The sequence below is a fragment of the Lepidochelys kempii genome, chromosome 10, assembly GCF_965140285.1.
Source record: "Lepidochelys kempii isolate rLepKem1 chromosome 10, rLepKem1.hap1, whole genome shotgun sequence".
Taxonomy (NCBI): Eukaryota; Metazoa; Chordata; order Testudines; family Cheloniidae; genus Lepidochelys; species Lepidochelys kempii.
Window position 1 is genome coordinate 43673985 of NC_136389.1, and position 19972 is coordinate 43693956.

General features: G+C 47.4%; 1 protein-coding gene across 10 annotated transcripts in view; it reads left to right on the plus strand.

The window, feature by feature from the left end:
- CELF6 (CUGBP Elav-like family member 6) overlaps window positions 1–19972 on the plus strand; it is a 238190-nt gene that overhangs the window by 202599 nt on the left and 15619 nt on the right. For 6 of the 10 annotated variants that reach the window (XM_073363131.2, XM_073363140.2, XM_073363132.2 and 3 more), the window contains one exon: window positions 4265–4420. The exons of 2 other annotated variants lie outside the window; for them this stretch is intronic. In XM_073363131.2, the coding sequence (XP_073219232.1) occupies window positions 4265–4392 (128 nt within the window). In that variant the 3' untranslated portion in view covers window positions 4393–4420. Of the gene's footprint in view, window positions 1–4264; window positions 4421–19473; window positions 19638–19972 lie in introns of those variants that run through there. 2 more of the 10 variants (XM_078854631.1, XM_073363141.2) reach the window with 2 other exon arrangements.

Genomic DNA, 19972 nt, shown 5'->3' on the forward strand with positions numbered 1-19972 from the left:
CGCGTTGAGATCCTAGGCTGGAAGGTGCTGGGAAGATCATTACTGACACCAATAAGTGCTGCAATTCTCATAACCTTACCACCACTGCTGTTGCTTCTGTCCTCCTCCTACCCCCAGCCCTGCTCCATTAATGGCTGCTGCTGCTCCACGGTGCCTCTCCCTGATGCTCAAAGGAAAGGAGGAAAGTATTACAGAGTTGCCCCCTGCCATCCGTGGGAAGGAAAGTATCCATTCCCTCAATGTGCCCCCTTTCCAGGATGTGAAAATGGTACGTTCAATTAAAATGCCCTCCTGCCGGGACTGGCTGCCAGTTCCCAGGAGATGCAGGGACAAATGGAGCTGCCATGCACACTGGAACGCTGCAGCTTATTATTGTATGTTACTTTTTTATTGCAGCAGATGTTAGCAAGAAGAGAAAAAAATACAACAATAGGTGACAGGAGAAGCCTTTCAAATATACAATACCACCACATCAGCCTCTTGTGAGTAAGGTTGACGCTTCAGGCAGTTGTAGGCACCACGTGCTATATCTCAGAGATCCTGGATTTAGCTGAGGTCTTTTGCCAGCCAAGTGGGGAACTGGGAGGATGCTTTGCGGGGACTCTTTTAAATGCTGGAGAAGTTGGTGGTTGGTTTGGAGACTGTACTCTTGGCGAAAGGCTGGGTGTCTTTAATGTGGACGCTTGGGTTGATGTCAAGCATGGCGAAGCCCAGCAAAGATTGGAGCTGGTTAAGTGAACATGCAGGAAGGGCAGTGTTAGCAAAGGGAAAACTGCAACAGAGTCCACAGCAGAGATTAGGACAAAATTAGTTTCCAGGAGCCTGATTCTTCACTGCTTTGTACCCTGTGTTGTCACTGTTCCTGTGCAAACTGGTTGCAAAATGCTGCAGGATCTAAGTGGCTAATCTAACTGTACACCCGCTTTGCACAGCTGTAAATGACAACCCAGGATGCAAGGCAGAGAAACAGGTCCCAGATCTCAAATTCTCAGGAAATTCAGAGATTTACCTCTCCTGGGTTTTGTTGAGACCACTATAAAAATACAAAATTCATACACAGGTTTGAATTCCAAATCCTCCCGTAAATTGGGGTGAGACGATTGGTGCCGCCCCATACTGGGGGGGCACCAACTAAAGGGGAAGACCCGTGACCTCCACAGGTGTCTCCTCCCCGCCCTGACCCCAGCTCGTGGCCTCTGTGCTCTCCCCACCCCACATTACCTGCGGGGGAAAGGGGGAACTCTGTCCTCCCGCTGCACTGTGTCCTCCTCCCCCAGGCACATTCAGCTGCTCTCCCTGGAAGCTAGGCCTGGCCCAATGCAGCACAGCAGCTGCCTGGGAGAGCACCTGGCTGCAACAGTGGCAGGCTGCCCCCCACGCAGGCTTGGCTTCAGGGACATGGGCCAAGTGAGCCGGAGCCCCACCTTCCCCTTCCGGCATGCTCCCTGTGCAGCAGCAGCTGCCTGGGAGAGAGGCTGGCTACGGAGGGGTGGCAGGCAGCGGCAGCCTGCTCCCTGCCCAGGCTCGGCTTCCGGGGATAGGGGCCGACTCCAAGCATGCTGAGGGGAGAGGTACTCCGGCTTGCTCTTGGCCCCTGTCCTGGAAGCCGAGCCTGGGCTGGAGGCAGGCTGCTGCCACCACAGCCAGGTGCTCTCCCAGGCAGCCGCTGTGCTGCACCAGCCAGTTCATCTAAGCCCTTAAAAGTTCAGATGAACCGTCACTAAACTTTCCAACCCTCTGGAGAAGTTGCAAATTCGGGCTCATAGTCTTGGGAGAAGGAGCATTTCCTGTGCTGTATTTTCTGCTCTTAGTAGAGCCTGTGCCATATCTCCTCCAAAATGGTGGTTCTCAAAGCTGGAGGTACAGAGGCAGCACTCAAAGGAATTGGGTGGAGGGAAAAAGTTGTCATGCCTCCAAGGTTCAGGGTTTCCCATTCAATGGCAGTTGCGGGGAAAGGTTTGGCAGGGTGATGGCATGTTCATTATATTATATCCAAAGCAGCCCAAAGCATCCTTTGTGACAGAAGCATAGACCTCTTGGCTTTAAAAGTGAATTGTTTTCTTCTTTAATGTCTACATCTTTCTGTTCTGTATCAGGAGTAGGGTAAGGGAAAGCATGTGGCTTTTGCTTTAAAATGCTTTCCTTTGAACACCTTCTATAAGCCTGTTCTCTTTGGGGAGTGACTTATTTCGTAATTAGCCTCGGGACATAGGACAATGTAGGAGTCCAGGGCTGCGTTTGGGAGCAAGGGGCTGTCAAGGTTCCTTCCCCACTCTGAACGCTAGGATACAGATGTGGGGACCTGCATGAAAAACCTCCTAAGCTTATCTTTACCAGCTTAGGTCAAAACTTCCCCAAGGTACAAAATATTCCACCCTTTGTCCTTGGATTGGCCGCTACCACCACCAAACAAATACTGGTTATTGGGGAAGAGCTGTTTGGAAACGTCTTTCCCCCCAAAATACTTCCCAAAACCTTGCACCCCACTTCCTGGACAAGGTTTGGTAAAAAGCCTCACCAATTTGCCTAGGTGACTACGGACCCAGACCCTTGGATCTTAAGAACAATGAACAATCCTCCCAACACTTGTACCCCCCCTTTCCTGGGAAATGTTGGATAAAAAGCCTCACCAATTTGCATAGGTGACCACAGACCCAAACCCTTGGATCTGAGAACAATGAAAAAGCATTCAGTTTTCTTACAAGAAGACTTTTAATAGAAATAGAAGTAAATAGAAGTAAAGAAATCACCTCTGTAAAATCAGGATAGTAGATACCTTACAGGGTAATTAGATTCAAAACATAGAGAATCCCGCTAGGCAAAAACTTAAGTTACAAAAAAGATATTCGGACAGAAATAGTTATTCTATTCAGCACAGTTCTTTTCTCAGCCATTTAAAGAAATCATAATCTAACACGTACCTAGCTAGATTACTTACTAAAAGTTCTAAGACTCCATTCCTGGTCTATCCCCGGCAGAAACCAGCATATAGACAGACAGAGACCCTTTGTTTCTCTCCCTCCTCCCAGCTTTTGAAAGTATCTTGTCTCCTCATTGGTCATTTTGGTCAGGTGCCAGCGAGGTTACCTTTAGCTTCTTAACCCTTTACAGGTGAGAGGAGCTTTCCCCTGGCCAGGAGGGATTTCAAAGAGGTTTACCCTTCCCTTTATATTTATGACAGGGGCAGACATAGCTTCTCAGATCTCCTGATTTCTGGCAGAACTCTCACCAAGATTGGCCCTTGTTCCAAAAGGCTGCTGTCTGCCATTACATTAAATGGGACTGAAGCCACAGGAGGCCTACAGTCAAAATAGCAGCCATTTCCTTACAACTTTTCCTTGTGGAAGTGAGTGTGCCCCTAGCAAAGATGGGCTGGCACTTCCCGTTGTTTCCAATAGGACTGAAGCCAGGCTATCTTTGGTTATAATGACTGTGAGGGGACAGGACTAGGAGGGAAACTCAAGTGGTGCAGGAGAATATGGGAAGAAGAAGGGAGACTGAGGAGGATGCAGGGGAAATGTGGGGTGCAGAAAGGAGTCTGACAAGGTGTAGAAGGGATATCATGGGGATGCTGGGAAATGGGGGACAGAGACAGAGAATGTGTGGATTATGCAATTGTAAGGGGAAAGAAGGAAAAATGTAGGGGCAGGTGAGGGACAGGAGACTAGGGGAGTGTAAAGGGAGAATGTGAGTCTATCCCGGGGCCAGTGCAGGGAAAGTAGAGCTCCTCTCTAAAAAGCCAGTGAGGAGGCCCACATTTTTGTGTACACGTCTAATATTGAATTTTGACCCTTACATGATCACACACTAAGTGAGGGCAGGCAGCTTCCGCCCTTAAAAGCTCCAAAATCAGGAGCCAGCCAATGTGAGTTTAAACCTCATGATTTGGGGGGGAGGGTCTGATTATTGAATGCGGAGGGCTGTGGTCACAATATTCCCAGCATCACCTCTCCCTTCCCTGCACCAGAGTCTTCTGGGTAATCCCATTGCCCTTGTCCAGCAGTTACTGATGGATGCTTGGAGTCAGGGTTGGCTCCAGGCACCAGCTTTCCAAGCAGGTGCCCGAGGCAGCATTCAGAATTGAGCGGCAGTCCGTGCCCCGCAGCGGCAATTCGACGGCGACTGTTTGGAGCAGCAAAATTGGTAGAGCCGCCCCTGCTTGGCGTGAACTTGTGGTGATGAGTGGAGAGGGTCTCTGGTGCTGTTGGTGATGAATTGTGTCCTTCCTTCTCCGTCCCCCCTCTCACCCTCCCCTCACCCCCAGGTTTCGTCAGTTTTGACAATCCAACTAGTGCTCAGGCAGCCATTCAGGCCATGAACGGCTTCCAGATCGGCATGAAGAGGCTAAAGGTCCAACTAAAGCGGCCAAAAGATGCCAACAGACCCTACTGACCCCTGCTCACCCTGGCCCTGCAAACAGGTAAGGCACTGGCAGACCAGACTGCCCCAACTGTGGTACAAGTGGGAGAGTGGGGTAGTTTGGTGTTTTCACCAACTCATCTGTGCTTGCTGCCAGGAAGCCAGGGGGCAGTATGGCATCTCCTGTTGTTTCATTCATACCAGGATGATGCTGACTTCTGTTGATCTGTGCACCGCTGCCATTTGTTGGAGAGTGTTGGACCTTTGACTTAGCTATCAGAGCTGCTCCTTTGGCTCTGCCTTATTCTTTCGGACCTGGTAGCCCTGAATTTGAATCAGTGTGGTCCAGTGGCTAGGGCGCTGGACGAGGACTCACTCCCAGATCTGCTTCTGACTGGCTGGGCGACCTGGGGCAAGTCACTGTCCCTCTCTGGGCTTCAGTTTCCCCATCTGAAAAATAGTGATAATGATGTTTGCCATCTTTTTAAAGTGCTTTGAGATCTCTTGGTGCTAGATATTGTTATTATTGTTGCTTCCTTCCGACTTGGTGTCTTGTGTGTATCATATGCAGCCACAAACCATTGCAGAGTCTCTGATCAGCAGGGATCCTAGAAATCCATTTGCCATGGAACAACACAGAAAAACACAGCATTTGCGTTTTTACAGAGAATCTTTGGTTTTTATTCCGGGTGCCCAGCTCTGAAGGCAGAGTGGAGAGCGGCAGCTGCTGGCAAGGCACCCAGCTCTGAAGGCAGTGCTGCCCCAGCAGCAGTGCACATAGGTGCCGACTGCATGGGTGCTCCGGGGCTGGAGCACCCCTGGGGAAAAATTAGTGGGTAGCCACTGGTAGCCAAGCTCCCCTCACCCTCCGCCCCACTTCACCTCCTCCCCCCACCAGAGCACGCCGTGTCCCTGCTCCTCCGCCTGCCTCCTACCACTTCCCGCCACCAAACAGAAACTAAATGAATTCTGTGCTTTAGTCTTCACAGCTGAGGATGTTAGAGAGATTCCCAAACCTGAGCCGTCTTTTGTAGGTGACAAATCTAGGGAATTATCACAGATTGAAGTGTCACTAGAGGGGGTTTTGGAATTAATTGAGAAACTTAACAGTAACAAGTCCCCGGGACCAGATGGCATTCACCCAAGAGTTCTGAAAGAACTCAAATGTGAAATTGTGGAACTATTAACTATGGTTTGTAACTGGTCCTTTAAATCAGCTACTGTACCCAATGACCGGAAGATAGCTAATGTTACGCCAATATTTAAGAAGGGCTCTAGAAGTGATCCTGGCAATTACAGGCCAATAAGTCTAACATCAGTACCGGGCAAATTAGTTGAAACAATAGTAAAGAATAAAATTGTCAGACACATAGAAGAGCATAAATTGTTGCGCAAAAGTCAGCATGGTTTCTGTAAAGGGAGATCATGTCTTACTAATCTAGAGTTCTTTGAGGGAGTCAACAAACATGTGGACAAGAGGGATCCAGTGGACATGGGGGGAGGGATAGCTCAGTGGTTTGAGCATTGGCCTGCTAAACCCAGGGTTGTGAGCTCAATCCTTGAGGGGGCCATTTGGGATCTGGGGCAAAAATTTGGGATTGGTCCTGCTTTGAGCAGGGGGTTGGACTAGATGATTTCCTGAGGTCCCTTCCAACCCTGATATTCTGTGACATAGTGTACTTAGATTTCCAGAAAGCGTCTGACAAGGTCCCTCACCAAAGACTCATACGTAAATTAAGTTGTCATTGGATAAGAGGGAAGATCCTTTCATGGATTGAGAACTGGTTAAAAGACAGGGAACAAAGGATAGGAATAAATGCTAAATTTTCAGAATAGAGAGTGGTAACTAGTGGTGTTCCCCAAGGGTCAGTCCTAGGACCAATCCTATTCACCTTATTCATAAATGATCTGGAGAAAGGAGTAAACAGTGAGGTGGTAAAGTTTGCAGGTGATACTAAACTGCTCAAGATCGTTAAAACCAAAGCAGACTGTGAAGAACTTCAAAAAGATCTCACAAAACTAAGTGATTGGGCAACAAAATGGCAAATGAAATTTAATGTGGATAAATGTAAAGTAATGCACATTGGAAAAAATAACCCCAACTATACATACAATATGATGGGTACTTTGGGGAAGGGTGGAATGGGGTGGGGCAAGAGTGGTGCAGGGTTGGAGCCAGGGCAGGGGTAGCGTCGAGCACCCACCGGGCACAGTGGAAGTTGGGGCCTTTGGCAGTGCACATGTAAGGTTGGCATCAGGGCTGTCCTTAGGCATATGCAGCATACATAGCTGCATAGGGCACCTGAAAATTTGGGGCACCCCTGGGTCTTAGTGTCCACCCACCAGCCTCTTCCTATCCCTGTTCTGACCCTTCCTGCAGGCTCCCACCGCAGCTGGCTGCTGCAGCCTGGTGAATCTTCCTCTGGAGGGGATCTAGTACTTAAAAGTGAAAAAGGCTTCCAGCCTGCCAGACCTATTAGCACAACATTGAAACTGTTAAAGAGCCATTCAAGTGGTAATAAGAAAAGGAGTACTTGTGGCACCTTAGAGACTAACCAATTTATTTGAGCATAAGTGGTAATGAAACCATTTAACAGGCATTTGCCAACGCCCAAGTATATACTGTCAGTTTCTGAATTTACTGATGAAAACAGTTGTGCATTACTGTAATATTTACTCAGAACATGTTATTCTACAAGACCTTAGTTTAAAATTTTCTTTAAAAATATTTCATCAGTGTGTTGCTGAAGATTATAAAATCACATCTCTAAAAAATCCTTGCATAGATTTTTAGATGGACAATCTGAGTATTCATCTTTAGCCTTAAATGCTTGGCTCTTCAGACATAGTTTTTTAAATAAATCCTTCAAAAGACCACCCTTATCTAAAATACACATGCAACCCCGGGCTGCCGTTAGGCATGGGGCAGCAGTTTAATAATACTGCATAGGGCCCCATAAATCCTAAGGATAGCCATGGGTGGCATGGTATGGTGTTGCCACCCTTACTTTTTCACTGCTGCTGTCTGCAGTGCTGCCTTCAGAGCTGGGCACCTGGCCAGCAGCTGCTGCTCTCCAGCCACCCAGCTCTGGATGGCGAGGGAAACCAAAGTTCAGTGTTTATTTTTTAATTGTGGAAAAATGTGGATTTTAATGTTTTTTATCAGAGAATTTTGGGGGTTTTATCATGGAAAACTAGGATCCCTGCTGATCATGCGCTGTTTATAGTAATGCATGGCTGCATATGCACATATGCTGATGTCATCAGCTATCTACCTCCATGCAATAGCAGCATCAAGACTGATGTCCAAAAATACATGGGGTAACTGCTCTCCTGAAGCAGGTCCCCTGAATCTAGCCGAGGGCAGTGATGCACAAGCACATGGTGTGCCAACCATAGAGATGATTAGAAGCTCTTTATTTGCTAACTGCTCAGGATTCAGCTTGTTTTAAGAGGGATAAGCACTAGGTTTGTCCTTGACCCTACCAGATGCCTGTTCCCACCACTTATTAGACCATAGATGTCACCTTCCAGACTGCTGAACCCTTCCCAGATACACTAAGGGCACTTTCCAATAGAGACGACTCAAGCTGCAGAATTGGGATCTGAATTTCAGAGAAGGGAAAGAATTGGATTCAGGGTGTGGGTTCGGGTCTCTCTCTGCTTTGAAAGTGTGCTGGACTTTCCACTTCCAAAACATCATCTGCCAGTACTTCCAGCCAGAGGCTTCTAAAGAGGGCATTGTGTTTAGGGAAAGTCAGGCCTGAACTTGAGATGGCTGAACCATATTGGATAAAAATCAGATTTTCAAAATGAATCATCCCTAAAACTCAAACGCACCAGAGCACCCCTCCCTCCACAATATTAATCAAACTGCCACTCCACCATCCAACCTCCATCCCAAATGCAACTAGACCAGAGCCCCCAAGCCCTTTCACAGGTTTAAAATGCTCTGTTTAAGTTTTATTTGCTATTCCCATTTTATTTTCAGGCACATTTTGCTTCCCTGCCTCTAGCCAGGACATGGAAGCAGCAGACGCTGAGCTGAAACTAGGAAACATTGGAGAAATCTAGTGAGAAAGCCTATTCTTGTACCATTTCTAAGCTAGCTGCGAGGCCAAGGGACTAGGTGGGTTTAGATGAGTATCCAAAATCCTGGCTCTAACCTTTGGTTGATCACTATTTTGAATGTAGACAGTAGTGACTGGAGGTGCTTGTGGACTGCTTGTTAGTCAGAAATTTGTGGCTCTCCAGGACTGGCACTGTGCTGCACTAATCCTCATGGGAACATGACGGCTTTTATATAGTGACACTGGGCCTATTACTCTGCCTCTTCCAAACACTGGGGGGATGCAGCAGTTTGACCCTCTTTTAGAACTGGAGGAGAGGGGCTTCCAAAGAAAATGTCAAGTTCCTGGTGAAAAATAAAAATCTGAACTATTTTGGCCAAAAACTGAAATAATTTTATTCTGAAAGGCTGCCGTAGTGCCTCATGGGTGTTGTAGTTTGTGTGTATCATACTCCCATTCTCCTCAGTTGTGCAGGCTCCCTGGTCAGGCTACATCTCCCAGGACGCACTATGGTCCTCATTCTTGATTAGGGGAGGTGCATCGTGGAAGCTGCATGGCCATGGTGCAACATGGGAAATAACGTCCTGCTAAGGGTCGTAGCTTGTATAGGAAAATAGGGTAATGAGGTGGGCTTATGGTAAGGTGAGGTAAGGTGAGGTAAGGAGGTGCCTGAACTGCAACTAGCATGAGGCACCGCAGCCACATATCCAGACTGAAATATTGTTGGGTTGGGCTGAAAACCAAAACAATTTCAGTTTTCACTCGTTTAATTTTTTGTTGAAAAACTGATATTTTCCACAGGAATCAGATGCTTTTTCAAGAAAAATTAATTCAGTCAAAACCCCAAATTTCTGTCAAAAACCAGTTTTGAGATAAAAAGAAATTTTGGACCAGCTCCACCCTTTCTCACTGTGTTGCCACCTGCTGCTCTGAGTGGTCGGGTATAACTACGCAGCCGTCCTGCAGCCGTCTACATCTGCTCCCTGCATCAAAGTGCACTCCCCAGAGACATGTCCACTCAAATGTGACATTTCATAGGTCACCCAGAGAACAGCCAGCTGAGAAACAGCCCATGCTGTTTAGAAGATAGGCTGAGATAAGATGTGCAAGGGTCACATTCGGATGCACTTTGCCTGGTATGGGCATTCCGAGGAGATAAAATAGTGTAAACAGGTTCAGCACTTACTTGCACATCTTAAAGCCGCAGGCCACGTTGCCACAAGATCATTATTCCCTAGCGTCTGAGGGGAAGGATATATGGGTGAGCTTGTACAAGGAGTTGCTGGCATGTTGTCCCTCTTTGACACTTGAAACTAGCTCCGACCCTCTAACTAGGGGGATGGAGCAGAGGGGATGGAACAGCTGATGGCAGGGTTGTACTCTAAGGCGGGTAGTTGTGGCATGATCCTCATCAGGAAAGGCTGGTACATGAATTAGTGAACCCCTGAGAGACACCCCAAAATTAGCAAACAGTTGGCTTGTAGATTCATGTACGCGCGCGCGTGTGTGTGTGAGATATACAGGCATAATTACAAGACTCTTCCAACACGCTCTCCAGGCTCTCCCAACATACACAGCTGCACACATACCAAAGCTCACCCATGCTCTCTCTCTCTCTCTAGGCAAAATATTTTCAGTAAATGGTAAATTTGTGAGGGCTCCTGAACTATTTGCACATTCAAGTTGAATTTGGTGAATAGTTTTGGACAGAAAAAAATTTTTTTTCCAATATGTCAAAACAGTTCATTTTGACCATTTTAAAATTAAATGTTTCAACTTTCCATTTTGAAATATTTTGTTTCTAAATTTAGCTATATTTATTTTGAAAACACAAAAAAGTGTGAAAAGCACCCCATAATTAAACACACCCACACATGCACTCTACTCCCATCGTGCACTAAGAAAGGGTATACGACTGTAATCCACACACCTTCTGGGTGTGGTGTTCCATCCCATCTAGTGGCACCGAGACCACTTAGAAAATGAGTCTGCTCTACAGCCGTAGCTAATAGCCAGTTGGCTTTTAGCTCATACGGTAGAGGCTCATGCACTAAGCTCCGGAGGTCCCTGGTTCGATCCTGCCCGTTGACAGACCAGTGTCTGTTGGTGTTACACAATACTCCTGCAATGATACATGCTGCTGTCATGACCAGTAATGCCCCCTCTCTCAGTAGCCATTTGCGAGTTTGCTGCAACTCCCAGACTTGTTTCTCCAATAAGATACAAGTCACCATCTGAGCAATGCTGCAAGGGGCTCCTGGTCCAGGCTGATTTTTACCTGTTATGATCCTGTAACACACTAGAAGTTTAGTGATTTTTTTTTTCTTTCTCTCAAGAGTTGTTCCATTATTTTACTCAGGTTAGGGATAGATCTTATGGGGTATCAGTAGGTAGGATCATGCTTCTTTCTGCTTTTGGAAGATCAGTCCTGCCTTTTCTTTTCTCCATCCTTCTGGTACCTTCCCAGCTTTCTGAGAGTTTTCCAAAATAATTGTCAGTGGTACAGTAAGTTTTTACCAATTCCTTTGATGCCCTATGATTCATAATGTCAGGACTGGCTGGCTTGACCACGCAGAGACAATCAGCCACACTGTGAGAAACAAGCCCTCAGCAGACTTTGCCATACAAGGTCTTTCCCAAGTAGCATCTAAGCCAGAGGTTCTCAAACTGTGGGTTAGGACCCCGAAGTGGGTCACGACTCCATTTTAATTGGATCACTAGGGCTGGCATTAGACTTGCTGGAGCTCAGGGCTGAAGAAAGGGGCACGGCTCGAATGGGCTTGGGCTTCAGTCCCCTCTCCTGAGATCATATAGTAATTTTTGTTGTCAGAATGGGGTCACGATGCAATGAAGGTTGAGAACCCCTGATCTAAGAAAACATGGCTAAAGACACCTAACTTCTGTGTTTGCTTGTGTAAGATGTGAAAGTGCAACAGGAGAGTAATTAGATTGCTGAACTGAAAAACTAATTACAAGCAAAGGGCTTGGTGGTGCAGGGAACTATAGTCTGCCCCTATCCACTCTGGAGACTTAAGAACATGAACCTGAATTAGGGCACGGTGACACATGGTTTGAAATCATGGTCCCTTAGAGGTGTTTATCTGCAGTACTGCACAGATTGATGCAATTGGCAGAGGTGTGTGGGGAGCTCACAACGGAACCCCACAGAGTTGCTATAGCTTGGGAGCAAGGTCAATTGGAAGAGCTGACTGGGAGAAAAGCAGGAGGGGCTGCAGATCAGGACCACGGACTGGCCTGGGTTGCTAGGCATGGGGAAGTCTGCCTACTGTCAGCCTGATTCTAAGCAAGATTATTTCATTTCTGACTTTCATAAACACAACCCCTGCAACCAGCCCATCCAGGGAAAAAGAGAGGTTGTGTTTTGAATCAGTCTGTGCTACAGAATACAGTGGTGCCAACCCACATGATGTTACCAAGGGTCTGGTGATATTTGACGTTTTTCTTAAAGCCCCAACTCTTGGAGTCATGTGATGTGGTGAAAATCTCAGCTTTCATTTAAACAAAACCCCAAGTTTCTAGCCCTTCTGGTTGCAGAGATAGGCTAGAAAACATGGCCCAAGTGTACCCAAAATGCTTGGAGACCAGAAAGCATATAAAAAGCACCCCAGATTTTTTTTAAAATGTTTTGGATTGTATGCCAATCTCATGATTTTATGGGGCCTGTCTCATGAGTTTTGAACGCTTGGGGTTAGTAATACTGAAATATACAACCATGAAGCTGGGGCAGTGACTCATCAAGATGAGCTGCTATGAAAGCACAAAGGCCGCACTGGGAATTCGTGACAAGAGAGACAGTGGAGGGGAAAGAGGCATTTGCTTTTTTGTCTTTCCTCATGCTCCAGGCAATTAGTAGCTCCATGGATGATGTGACCTGAACAGATAGTACTGACTGGCCAAAAGGAGGCCCATTCAGTCTCTAGAACAGGGGCGGTAACCCCCGTATCCTGGACAAATTCTAGCTCAAGTAATTTCATGTTGTTGATTTGGATTCCTACTGCTGCTTCATCTGGCTACAATATTCTCATCTGTCCAAACTGTGGCATATTGTTGCCAATCACTGTTAAAAAACCAGGTGCCACCACAGAGGGGACTACAGCCAAGAGGTGAATGAACTGATTCCTTGTATACTATATCAGGCCAGAGCTTGTAGGCCTCACTTGGCATTTAATCATGCCCAGCTGGGCGAATACAGCAACAAAGTATTCCCCAAAATTAGTTTGATTGTTCAAACTAATTGGCTTCAGCTGTGTTTGTGACCTTGTTGCATTTGCTTTCTGCAGATAAACTTGCCAGTGAGTATGCTGGCAGGAACACAGGAAATCATGAGGGAATAGCTCAGCAGTTTGAAAATCAGGCCCTCAGGGTGTCATGTTGGGCACCCAAAACAGAGACACTTGGAATTACTGGCTGCTCTGCGGAAATGGGATTGTACTGACAGCCCCTGAACCTCGGAGGTGGTGTGGCTGAGAGGTGCAGGACGGGCGGGCTGTGTCACTGTCCCACCTGACAAGAAGACCTGTCAAGAGTAGGGTGATACCCGGAGCCTCACATGCACTTTGCCTTATTTCTTTGTCCAGGGTAGCTAAGTGTAGCTATGAGAACTGGCTAAGAACATGGGCATTCAGAGTAAGGAGGGAGGGAGGATGGGTCAGTCTGTGGTGACTGGTTGATCATTTCCAGGGATACCAAAGGGGATGTTTTTAAAGAGGTTTTTGAAGAAATCACCCTCTTGTCACTCCCATTAGCAACTTTGTGCAGAGGAGACCCTGGGCCCCTCCCACCTGTCCTCTCTAGGGTGCCATATCCCCGCACACCCTCTCGGGACGGGGGGGGAACCATGTCCCCATATGCCCTCTCAGCGGGGCAGTGTCCCCGCCTACCCTCTCAATGGAGTGGGGGGCGTGTCCCTGCATAAGAGGATCAAAATAAACCCAAACTAGTACTGCCCGGAAAGTAAACGAGACCCACTTGGGCCCCCTGGTCCAAATTGTGTTTGTGACTAGGGCAGGAAATGCAGCTAGAGTGGGGTTTCTCATGGCCTGCCAGCATTTCTCCTCCCAGGCCTGGCGGGAACCCAGAGAGAAAAATGCGACAAAAGCGAGCCTCGGTTCAGGGTAATTTCAGGCTCTGGATGATGATTGTGCGTGGTTTTTCCATGGAGAAATTCTTTTCCTCTCCCCTTTCCTATAGCTTCTAACCTTACCCCCTCTGCTCTGCCCCTGCCTCATCTCCCATCATGCTCACCCTAACCACTGCGCTCTACATTGGCCACAATGTCCTTGCCGTGTGCCATCCGCCCAATCTAACCCCATTCTCTTCCATTCTTGCTCCCTCTCATGCCTTGCCTGCTCTTCTCCCTATTCCCAATCGACTTCCCATGTATGCCCACTGACCTCCCTCCCTTCCTTTTAATCCCTCCTGTAACGATGCTGGTTCTGGCGGGACCCAACTGAGAGTCCCAATTCAGAACAAACTACTTAAAGCAGGGCAGTTACAGCCCAAGGCTGGAGTTTCTATGCACACCAAGGCAAACCAAACCAGCCAGACAGAGAGGACTTTGGTCTCACCCCACTGGCTAACCACAAGTCACACAGGCAATTCCCTCAGACACTCCAGTTTCCCAGTATCCCCACCAGTGCCACTCGTTATGGGGACAGATGGTTATGAAAACCAATACCCCAGGAAAAGAAAAGAGGTTCTCTCGATCCCAAAGGACCAAGCCCCAGACCCAGGTCAATATACAAATCAGATCTTACCCAGAAATCACGCTGTTGCCAATCCTTTAGAATCTAAAATCTAAAGGTTTATTCATAAAAGGAAAAAGATACAGATGTGAGCTAGAATTGGTTAAATGGAATCGATTACACACAGTCATGGCAAAGTTCTTGGTTCAGGCTTGCAGCAGTGATAGATCAAGTCTCTGGAGTACATCCACAGCTGGGATGGATCTTTCAGTCCTTGGTTCAAAGCTTCAGTGTAGCAAAGTCCCTCCAGAAGTAAGAAGCAGGATTGAAGACAAGATGGAGGAACTGCAGCAGGTTTTATGTTCTCTTGCCATGTGGTCTTTCTTTCTTTGTCCCAAAGACAAGCCGTCCATCACATGGCCTGGAAAAACCTCAGAGCTCTGTCCATAGGCATGTCCCTGCGTGCCTTGCTGAGTCCCAAGGTGTGTCTGCCTTTTCTCAATGGGTCAGTTGTATAGCTGATGGTCCTTAATGGGCCATCAAGCAGGCTAGGCAGAGCTGACACCAACTTGTCTGGGGTGTCACCCAGAAGCATAGCACAAGTTTGAACTACAGATGTATACAGCCAATACTTATAACTTTAAATACAAAAATGATACGTGCATACAGAGAGCATAATCATAACCAGCAAACCATAACCTTGTCTTAGACACCTCATTTGACCCCCTTTATATATGATTTGGTGCCACTACAGGACCTTGGTTGCAACCATGATCTATATGGTCCCAGTTCATGTCAATAACGTCACACCTCCTTTGCCTTTCCCTGCGCTGCCAGCTCCTCCCCTGTGCCCACCCTCAGTGCCTGTTTCAACACACAGAACTTACAAGATTGGCTCCCTTTGCAATGTGACCTGCCCGACCGTTCCTTGATTTCACTCCTGCCCCTTCTTTCCCAACCCATGTCTTTTGACTGTTCTCTTCTGATGGAGATAGTCAGCTCTTTGGGCCAGGACTGTGTCTCTTTCACTCTCCTGAAAGCGTCACACACAGTTATGTGTGATGTAAATTCTAATGGATGATGACAACCACTGAGCATTGCCCCTGCAGATCCTCACAAGTGCATGCCTTTGCATCGCAAGCCCCGGACCATTATGGGACCATGTGCCCAACCTCTCAGAGATTCGCTTGTTCAATGCAAGGGTTGGTGACCCCAGCTGCCTTCAGTTCCATTCCTACTGCCATAGGCAGCATGTCTCAGAACCATCCTTCAGCTCACCTGTGCTGCAGGCCATCTTTAGCTCAGGTTAGGTAGCTAATTTACATGTTTTCTGGAGAAGTTTGAAGCTGTGTCCAGAAGCGTATCGGTTTCTTGGCTGTTAGATTCACGACAGTTCAGCTGGCTCCACTGCAGAGCCCCAGGTCAGTTGTCATCTGTGGCATTGCAGGGTTCTGATCCATCCTCATCCCCTTCATTGCCCTGCTGAGAACCTAGAGTTTATCATCCGATAGCCAGATTTAAATGGTGTGTGTCTTGTGACCAGATATCCATAACAGCCCCAGGCATGGGAGAAGGGCCGTCCCTGAAGCCATTGGGATTAGCTTTACCCCTCCAACCTGCCTTGAGCAGAAGGGGCAGCTTAAATGCCTATTGATGGATAATTCCTTGAGAGGCCAGCCAGCCAGCACTGGACCCATTTCCTCTGTACCAAAGGTTTCAAAGGAACTGGCCTCATCGCATTTTGGTTCCACCTCAGAACCAAAGGATCAAAAGAAAGTTCAATGAGCGAGGGACTGGTTGCAATACTTCTTGAGATGTAAGGGCTACAAAAAACCCAAAGGCCGTGACTCCTCATAGGAAGTCCTCGTTCCTGTTCTCTTCTCTCTTAACCGAGAATAGGTGCAGACCCACACACTCTCCTCTAGCTCAGTGCAGGAACTGGTGGTTTGCAAGCATCATAAAGCCCTCAGATCCAAGCACCTGTTAGTGCTGTGGGCTCTTCAGATCCATAGAGGTTGGAGCTGGGGCTGCCTGAATTGAAAGCTTGAGATCCAGTGACTGATGTATCTCTCTCTGCCCCTGTTTTGTCTGGGAGTTCAGGGAGGCAGTAATCCATGCTCTCATCCTTCTCAGGGCAATAGGAGATCTGCCACGGTCCAAAAAACCAAGCTCTCCTTTGATTTTTCCTGCCTCAGTGGCCCAAATTCAGATCCAAGGACTTCCTGGACAGAGATAAGAATGGAGGGTTGTCCTGGTGGCTCTCTGATCCATACATTTCCTTGCAAACCCAAGTGTAAGATGAGAGAGAGGGACCATTCTCCCTCTCCTAGCACCTTGGACACATGCTCCCAGTATTACAGGGAGGTTATACTGAGACATGCTCTTTGGACTTCTCCCTCACCATGAAGTTCTTCTAAGAGGTCACTTATGGCCATCAGACACCACGGACAGTATGGCACAAGTGGCATTGTCTGTCCATCGAGCCAAGAGGCAATCCACTGAGAGGCCTCTTGCAAAGCTCATCTTCTCCAGAGTACCTGGAAGAAATACTCACCTCATCACCTAAGCCTGCCTTTTCCTCCACTGACAAATCTGGAGGATGATCCTTGGAGTGTGAAGAAAAGGAGGAGGAATTAGAGAACCCAGAAGATGCATGTGGTGCAACAAAGGCTGAAGCCATCCTCTCTCACCTCCCCAGAGGGAAGTGAGACTGTGCCCTCACTCGGAGAGATGGAGACTGAACAGCTCCAGGAGTTGCAGAGACCCCTGACAGTCCAGGGTGGGCAGTGAGAGGGAAGTCACACGAGCTCTTTGGGATCGGAGAGCAGAGAAGACTATTCTTCCTGTACACAAATGGCTCTTAAAGCCAGCAAAAGGCCTCTGGCTCAGGCCGGCCTCACTTCCTGCTCTGGCAGAGAGACATGGCCACCTTTACTGAACAACACAGCAGAGATAGGGTATTTCATCAGCTGGAGCTAGGCTACGTATGTTAGACAGTGAGAAGGCACTGTGTCATCACCTGGGGAGGACAAAACTCTTTTGCAACTCTTCAGAGTTATTTGTGATATTCGGAGACAAGTGTAAGGGAAAACCAGTTGCTGTTCAGAGAGTGTATAAACAGATTAGGCTCTGGAGTCAGTCCTGACCAAGCACGTGTCCCAGTGCCAGATGGCTTAGAGGCCCTCAAAGCAGTTCACACAGCGAGTTTGGGGGATGTCTCCATCTCTGAACTCTGGGAAGTCACTCTGTTGCACTCCATTCATAACATCACACAACATGACTGTCTTGACTTAGGGGCCAAACATGGTGCTAATTTTAGGAGAACAGTCCTTTGACCTTTCTTTAACCAAGGACTCCTCAACCCTCCTCTAAGGGGTTCTTACTGCTAGTCAGTCTCCCAAGCATGGGGATATGCAGAGGCAATTCTGGGTGAGAAAGAAAATATACTTATCTGTAACTACAGTGTTGCCCCTGCAAATTCACACTGAACCAACCTCCTTCCCATACACAGCATTCTGAATTTGTGGGAAGAACTGAGGGTGGTCAGATGTGCAGTCCTTGCATTACTTCATACCGAGCCTTGAGCTCCACAGGTAGGTGTATGTGTGGGACCATCCATCTCTGCTTTCTAGGTGCTATCTGGGCTCATGGCCCTAAGGCATATGCACCCCCAAAGGTGTGGCTCTGCAGAGGCAATGCACACTCAGAACGCCACTCACAGGTGAGTAATCTTACTTTATTAAATCTGACCTGGGTCATCCATCCATTATGTGTTTCCATTCCATCGTTGTCACCCATTCTAAGCCTAACAGCAGGGCAAAGCCTTCACCTGCTTTCACCCAAGCCCCTGAAAAGCTGGGCCTGGAACTCTGGCACATGTGCCTACTCGTTGCAGGTCTGTAGGTTGAAAAGTCATGGCAAGACTTAGACAACTCAATCTCCTCACTGACTTTGTCCTAGTCGCCCAGCCAGAGATAACCCTTTTCTCTCTACAGCCCATATGCTTTGTGAAATGTCTTGCTCATATGCTGCATGTGAAACAGGGGGGCCTGCCCTCTGCCTGAGAGAGACATACCTAGAGCCTTAACTGGGGCCTAGTTAAACAGAACAGATTGCAACTATCCTGGGTGCAGGGGGACTGGAACAATTTGTATGGGGGGGGGGTGCTGAGAGCCATGGAACCAAACTGTAAACCCTGTATGTGATGGAAACCACTTCAAGCCAGCGGTTACAGCAGCACCCCCAGCACCCCTAGTTCCCGCACCTGTGCCTGGGTGTATAAAGTAGGAAACTGTGGCCTGAAGAAATAGATCACAGCATTCAGTGTTCCACCTTGCACCTGGCTGCTTGCATCTAGGAGCTTGGCATGCCAGGCCCTGAACACCCTGGTCTTCACTTCTGGGTTAAGAGGAGAGCAGTGGTGAGACTGCGTAGAACTGATTTTCCATAGGAGTGAGTGGACTGTTCAAAGACAGCCATTCCTGACGGTACTGTTCAGTCTAGCACAGCAGCGAGGAGGAAGTCTCTCTGAAGACGGGGCAGTTTCTCCATAAACACTTTGTCAAGTGTTTAGCAAAATTTCCTGGAAGAAAAGAGCCAGAAGGTAAAATCTTGGTCTTCCTTCACCACACACTTAGTATACGTGACTCATATAACCTAATCTTCCTTTCATTCATAGAAATAGGTGAATAAGTTCCATTTTTCCTTTAACATGCAGCTATTTAAGCTGAGAAGCAGTGTCTCTAATGGCTAGAGGGAATGGGTTTGGAGCTAGGATCCCCAGGTTCTAGTCCCAGCTCTGATTCACTGTGTGATCTTGGGCAATTCACTTGCCACCTTTATGCCTCAGTTTCCCCCTAAATGGGCAGAGCAAAGCAATTAATGCAAAAAAAAAGGGAAAGAATGAAAGAAGTTGTTCATCATGGTGAATTTCAAAGTCACATACGTGAGTATTTGCAGCTGCCAAATTTGAAATTTGCACACCCAGATTTTCCAGTTGGATGTGTTTGCTGGCTCACATCCAGTCAGGGAAGAGAAATTATACTAGGTAGCTTATGTAACCAATCACAAATGAGCATCCGTTAGCTCTGAGAATGGGGACATTCATACTCACCTGACCCTGGGTCTCTTGCGAGTGATGTGACATTAATGTGTAAAGCATTGTGAGATTCACCAAGGGGAAGGTGCTAGAGGAGATCAAAGCATTATTACACATGACCTCAAAGGATCACTTTCTGTTCTTGATCAACCAAAAATGAAAATGAAAAACTCCATCAAACCAATTCATCTTTTCTTTATGTTTTGTTTCCTCCAACCCAACCACTACTGTACCTAACCAGACCAGGCCAATCATTGCTCCAAGATGGCCCCCCAGTTGCCTAGCAACCCTCTAGCTGTTGTGGGAGTCCCAAACCAAAACTATCTCTCCCAAATAAACCGAAACTGTAAGTGACTAACTCATGTTGTCATCGTCCTCTGCGATGACGCCATGTGGCCGGTTGTAATCTCGTTGCATGATTTGACGTTGAGTTTTCTATATCTCTATTTCTATATCTTTATTTTTTCTGTATTGGTGCTTTTCTTTTGGCGATTGTGAAGTGCCGTAGTGAAGCCCCTGGTGGATAGTTTTTGGAGTGCTGATTGGTCAGTCTTGATTAGTTGTGAACTTTGACTCCCCACCCCCCCAAACTCCGTCTCCTCTGCCCTCTCTTCTTTTCTCTTTGTTGTAACGTAACAATCTGTGTTTGTGTTTCACCAGCATTCACTATATGGCCCTAATGACTGGGGGAATTTAATTGTTAAGGAATCACTCTTGGTTCCAATATTATTTCTGAAAAA